General features: G+C 38.6%; 1 protein-coding gene across 1 annotated transcript in view; it reads left to right on the top strand.

Moving 5' to 3' along the window:
- Positions 1–2,573, top strand: part of LOC139466937 (uncharacterized) — a 30,509-nt gene extending 27,936 nt beyond the window's left edge. Inside the window, exons 33-35 of the mRNA XM_071248660.1 lie at positions 774–870; positions 1,031–1,138; positions 1,494–2,573. Of these exons, the coding sequence (XP_071104761.1) occupies positions 774–870; positions 1,031–1,138; positions 1,494–1,567 (279 nt within the window). The 3' untranslated portion in view covers positions 1,568–2,573. The remainder of the gene's footprint in view (positions 1–773; positions 871–1,030; positions 1,139–1,493) is intronic.
- The last annotated feature ends 4,293 nt before the right edge of the window (positions 2,574–6,866 follow it).

Below are 6,866 nucleotides of genomic sequence, written 5' to 3' on the forward strand. Positions count from 1 at the left end.
TCCAAATATTGTGATCTAAAATGTTATCGATAGTAACCTGTCAATAAAATGTGGATGAACAACCAAAAATATCTGCTGAACGAAAGACTTTTAGAGTCAAGGCGTCATGGGTGATAAAATACCGGGCTATCCACAATGTAAGGATATCTATTTCTTTGAAAAGGAAGACCTTTCTGGAAATTCACAAAAGGTAATGGTTCACAAAAACTAATTCTAGAGATATGAAACTTTGGATAACCCAGTATATTTGAAAATCAAAATAGGAAGACATATTCGAGTTAGAATTCAATACATTTAGAGCACCTCTTTTATGCATTTTGACACTGAGTGATCTAAAGGGTTGGCCATCATACACTGTTAGTAAGACCATCTTCAAATATAATGTGGGTGGACAACCAACTGAGTGTGCTGCAAGAAGGACGCACGGAGGCAATTGATAATTGAAAACCTTACAATCTACAATGTCTGGCTACTGGCACTGGTTGTCATCTTAAAAACTGTATATGTGTGGTATCCTATAATTAGTAAACTTAGCATATGCTTCATTATAGCTTTCTTATGAACCATGTAATCCTCTGATTTATTCATGTTGATGTTTGCAACTGGTGTCATAGTGATATACCATTTACTAGGCTTTGTAAAATTGCTCATCAATACTTCACATAATGTGGGTTCAACAATATCAAACCAAACCTGTATACAGGTATATGCGATGTGGCTCCGCTTGGTCAAGGGCAGTGTAACCAGTGAAACACGATGTTTTGTCTGTACAGGAATACAAGCCTCCAATGGGAAAGGACATTCCTATCGATTTCCGTATTCAGTTCCTGAAGAATGCCCCCAACCCACGCGGAGTCCTGGGATCGAAAAGTAATGACAGATACTTACAATATCATCAACATATGAAAGTGCATTCCGTGTTACTACGCCTTAAACATCTGTAATAATATTATTCTCCCAGCGAGCTACTTGAAATTTCATACCAGCAATTTACTCTGGGTAGTAACACATAATTAATGTTGTGTTTCAGCTGTGGGTGAGCCGCCCGTGTGCATGGCTTCATCAGCGTTGTTTGCAGTGAAACACGCCATCGAGGCTGCGAGAAAGGATATGTCACAGGACACTTTCTTCCCTCTCGGTATGATGATTGTTCTAATAATGCAATTGAAAACAACAACATGGTATTATACTTTGGAACAATAATTGGTGTTTATTTTAATGTTAACATCGTAGATACATCCAAAGGCATTGTGCTTCTGTATCGTAAGTATCAAAGGAATAGACAATGTGTTACGTGAGTCTTTGCGTGCAGAAACAACCACACTTTGAGAAACATTCACCTAAACTTATTTGGATTACCAGGCAATAGTTTAACGATAAATGCATGGAACTTTCATCAGTAGTGCCTGTATGAGAACCCCGTTTCCATATTTATCGGATCGTAAAACCAAGTTTCATTAAATGATAAATTACTATGTTTATATACAATTTAGATGGTCCTGCAACGGTGGAGATGATTCAGACAGCCTGCCAACTTGACAGCTCCCAGTTGGTATATGGGACCTAGGTCAACCAGACTCAGCCCAACAGTGTTGTGGGGCATAGATCAGCGTTGGAGCTTAAAGAAACATACAGCGTTGAAATATCGCTCGAAGTAATCAACTCGTATTGGCTACTGATTTCCCTTCAGTGATCACACTATGTAAATGTGTTTACGTATGACAATGGACTGGTTCTTTGATATTGATCAAACCAAATCAAACTGCTGTAACAGTAAAGCATTGCTAACCAAAACCTCTATAGTACGTGATAGCAGAATTTCTGTCCTCACTCTTACAACACACAGGTATGTAGGGAAGACTTGAAAATGGGTTGGGCACATCTCACTGATACCCATGTGTAACCTTCACAGAGTATAATAACTAATAACATGTATTAATCAGGTCAATGTTAATGTTATTCAATGATGTTTTATATGTTATAGAAAATCGACACAAAAAAACACTAGCCTCAACCCATGCTTCGTTAATCCGGACATCTGTTAATCGGGACAATATTACCGGGAACGACACTGTTCTGATATTTACTGTGCATATATTTTGCTAAATGGTTCTTTCTATGTAAATTAATATTTAATGTATTACATGAGGAAGAGAATTTATGGATGTCAACTACTTTATTATGAGGAAATACAACGTTTTGGAGTATATGTTCACTCCCCAATCAGGTGAAAGAATACCTGTAAGTCCACCAAAAGAAATAAGATAACAAAGGTGGACCAAGGGAGGCCAACAGATATAAGCATATACTCCGAAACGTTGTGTTTCTATATAATAAAGAAGTTGACATCCATAACTTCTCTTCTTTATGTGTATCACTTCTAAATGCCATTCAAATACTTAAAATGTATTACTTATATTATCCTTTCTATATCCTGCCTCATGATAATGACTTGTGTGAGAATTGTCTAGTTTTTATTCATTTTTTGGATATTGCAAATAGCATGTTACTATAAGGGTAACGCTATTTTTCAGGGCATTATCATTTGCAGAAGCCCGAGGTCTTCCATTAACTGCCCGACGAAGGAAGGCAGTTGAAAAGACTGAGCTAAAATGGATGGAATTTGTTATCAAATAAAAAGAAACAACAATATCGGTTTTGAAACATTTACTGCAATCGACACCAATGTCACTGACCAACTTTTACAAATATGGAAACGTCATAGAACAAACCAGATGACGTCACTTTTGAACGTAACGTCATTTTCTCTACCCTATGACGTCACCTAACAACGGGCTTGATAATGTCCCGTCGTCAAGCAATATGAGGGCATTATTAAGTTACAGTGGCCCGCTCATTTCTGATAACATGCGGGCGGTTTAATGATAATTCTATCCATTTTAGCTATAAAGCTATTTAGGTACACACATAAATTCTTCTTGTTGTGCCCTACTGCTTTACTTCAGGTAATAACAAGCATGACATGTTTGCGAAGTATGCCTTGCTCTACCGTAGGACCTGTCGCTCACACATTTGTTTTTAGAAATAGTAAATGCCAGCAAAAAAGAAGAAGTGAAAACTCAATGTAAAGGTCATTGCATGTGATAGCATTGTGCATAATGCTAACAAGCAAATTGTACAATATGTAGTTTATTTCTGATTGTCAACTCTCAAAATACTTGAATAACTTAACAGTCCTTAAATGGTGGAACCTTGATGCAAAAGTTTGGTTATACGCACGAATTGAGGTTGTGGCGTACCTAAGTTTTCCTACGGTTGCCTTTGGTACGTCTTCGGATATATACGCACAAAGGACGTGACGTCCTGTTCATAGTTCGTTAATACTGACACCATCACTGACTATGACAATGTTCAGGAAAAAGAGGTTTCAATGTGATTTTATTCGTTCAATGAAAAGTGATAATGGAATTGATAAGCAGTTACTATGGATGGATATGTTTCATAGGCATTTCTCACAAGTTGACAGATGCCAAAGTAGATATAGGTTCAAGGATAACAACTTCCATACACTAGTGTATATAAATCTGTACCAAGCTTATTATTCAGTCTTCCTTGACAATCTTATCAGGATCTAAACCAAAACACCTTTATTACAGTATGACAAAGAAGATGTTATCCATAGTTGTCTACTTCACTATAAATGTTCATAATGCATGTTAGTTAGGTTAGTTAGTTTCAATCGGTTTGCTTTTTCATCTGTATCAAAGCTTTTAGTTTTTAGTGTATTGTGAGTGATCAGTTAGTTGTTTTATATTTAAACCTTCTAAAGTCATTATGTGATACTTTGCAAGTTTATTCTATCGTGCTTCGTGGACGTTTTTACAAAACATGTGTAGGCTGCTCCTGAGGTTATATGGCGGAAATATTCCGAAAAAGTGATTAATTAATCTAAAATAGTCGTTAAGGAAATATTCACAACATTGCCTCCCTGTCTTTTGGCCAAAATAGGTGACATTTCAAGTTTAATCTTAAATAATCATTTTGCAATTGTTCAAATTTTACTATCACTAACTGTACACATACAAGACATGACAAGGTGATCCTATAAGCTTGTCACAACTGTTTAATCCTTTTTATTCTTATCCTTACTGTACATCTGGCTTCATTACCCGTCTGCTTCTTTACCTGTGTGCTGTTTGTTCTTCTTACAGTACTTCTTAAATATTACCTGTTGCTGCAAATGTTACTCTACTGCTTATCACAACATATCATGCATATATACCTCTCATCACTTGGTTGTTGTCACCCCAGCTTGTTAACGGTGTCAGAATCTACATCGAAACATCGCTATATGCAATACATAAAGGTGTACGTTGTTACTTACTCACCAACTTCTAGAATGCCAATCACTCAGTTATGACGAGATCTGCGTTACGATTTGCATGAATATGCATGCGTTTACCCGTATCCGGCAACAGCGTCGTGCCCTCTGGAAGGCATCATCATACCGCCTGCTTCAAATCATGCTTCCTGTGTTGCGCAGCTGTAGATTTCACCAAGGAGATAGGAACTACATCATAACAATTATAAGTCTAAAACCTGCTTAGCCCAGCGTACCAATCGTCGCCATCGTGTTGAAATTGCATTGTTATTACTATGTTTTATTGCACTCTTTGTGTGATCGCCTTGGTCTTGTTCTATGTGTAGAATGAAAGCTCAATAAAGCTCTCTCAGTTACTATTACTGTTGATGCTTCTCCTTTTGACGTCCAAGATCATGGTGATGAATTTTGTTTTAGGAAGTTGAGAGAAGGTGTTTCTTCCGGTTACACCATAAACATATATATACAGCACATACAGTTGATCAATGGCCCATAGGTATCTATGGCACCAAATGTCGGTTTAAACTTGGAGCATAGACCTTAATGGTTCTGCTGGAGAAGAGACAATAGTAACGGACACACTGTATATGATACCATTACGGTTATTGGTTATTCTTTCTTTACTGGACTCGGGGGCACGCGTAGCCCTATAGGCTAGGGCGCCGTCCAGATCCTTCTCTTAGACATGCTTTGCTTCTGGGTTTGTCGTTACAGAAGCCATGCTCGTGGGTTTGACCAATGTCGTCAACGTCTGAGACCTGCGTCACTTCGAGCTTTCTTCCAACATCAAACTGACACGCCGTGACATAACGTGACATGTTCAAAGCTGGTTAAATTCTCTCAATCTTATTAGTTTCCTTAAAGGGGCGCTGACAGTATATGAAACCATTCAGCAAATACAATGTGGTAAGTTTTATTTTTTTAACAAACAATATACCCAATTACAAATCAACAAAATTAAAAAGGTTCCTTTCTTCTATGACCATCGGGGGCACGGGTGGCCAAGTCGTCTAAGGCGCCGCGATTCGCTGTGCAGAGTTGCGTCCCTCAGACACGCCCTATGATTGTGGGTTCGAATCCCGGTTCGCCCCGATTATGTTTCTAGGTTTGACAGCACCATACCCGTGCTCGTGGGTTTCACCGAAGTGGTAAACGTCTGAGACCTGCATCACTTCGGTCTTTCCTCCCACATTAAGCTGACACGCCGTGATATAACTGGAATACTGTTAAAAGCGGCGTTAAACCCAACTCACTCACTCACTCTATGACCATCTATTTTACAATGTTTAGGAAAAAACAAACGGGCCAACTGTAGTAGCAAATGAAAACATAAATCTTTGTAAGTCTTTATTTGATTGTTAATGCCTAATAGAAAAAAAACTGTTTGCAGTTTGGTGTTTCAGTAAATATAACAGCTTTCTATTTATCAACGTATGGCAATCAGTGGATGATGTAACGGATCTATAAGGAAAACAGCCCATAGCTCTGTCTAGCCACTAGTCAAAGTCAGTATCGTTTGTATCGAGCAGCAAACAAGTTTGTATCACATCTATTCGATACATGTTATGAAGCTACCCAGCACGTTTACAGTTGACGGAGAATACATATGTATATGAGGGGCGATCGGGTAGCCTAGTGGTTAACGCGTTCGCTCGTCAGACCAAAGACCCGGGTTCGAATCCCGACATGGGTACAATGGTACAATGTGTGAAGCCCATTTCTGGTGTCCCCCGCCGTGCTGGAATATTGCTAGAAGCGGCGTTAAACCATACTCACTCACTCACTCACTCACTCACTCACTCACTCACTCACTCACTCACTCACTCACTCACTCACTCACTCACATGTGCATATGTTCCCATGTGCACCAGCTTTGTATTTTCTTTAAATGTAACATGTCAGCTGAAGTTGACATGACATAAACTGCCGGGCAAAGTATAAACTTGAAAATTGGATTTGACCCCAAAATTACGTACGTTATCAAACCGTTACAAGGCTGTAAACAGCACCAGAAACACTGCAAACATAAAGTCCAAAACACAACTATGACACAAGTATCAAAATTTAATACATCACCATCGAATTAACATTTCTTGTTTGTTTCATTTTTAGGCATCATTAATAGAAAATGTTTTCGTTCTTTTGCCCGGTAGTTTAGTTAGTGCCCTCTTTATAAAATATAAAGTTCCTAATGATATGCATTATTGTTCCAAATTGAATGTAGGGACGGTAGGGTAGCCTAGTGGTTAAAGCGTTCGCTCGTCACGCCGAAGACCCGAGGTCGATTCCCGACATGGGAACAATGTGTGAAGCCCATCTCTGGTGTCCCCCGCCGTGATATTGCTGGAATACTGCTAAAAACGGAGAACACCTATTCTAACCCGGACCTTTATGAGGCACACACATACTAAACATACATACTGTATCTGCACCACTTACACATAGGTCAAAGTGCATGTACTTGTTTCGATGGAATGTACACAGATAAAGACTTATCAAAATAAAAAAAAATATCATCACATGC

The sequence above is a fragment of the Haliotis cracherodii genome, unplaced genomic scaffold (assembly GCF_022045235.1).
Source record: "Haliotis cracherodii isolate W230 unplaced genomic scaffold, xgHalCrac1.p SCAF_19, whole genome shotgun sequence".
Taxonomy (NCBI): Eukaryota; Metazoa; Mollusca; class Gastropoda; order Lepetellida; family Haliotidae; genus Haliotis; species Haliotis cracherodii.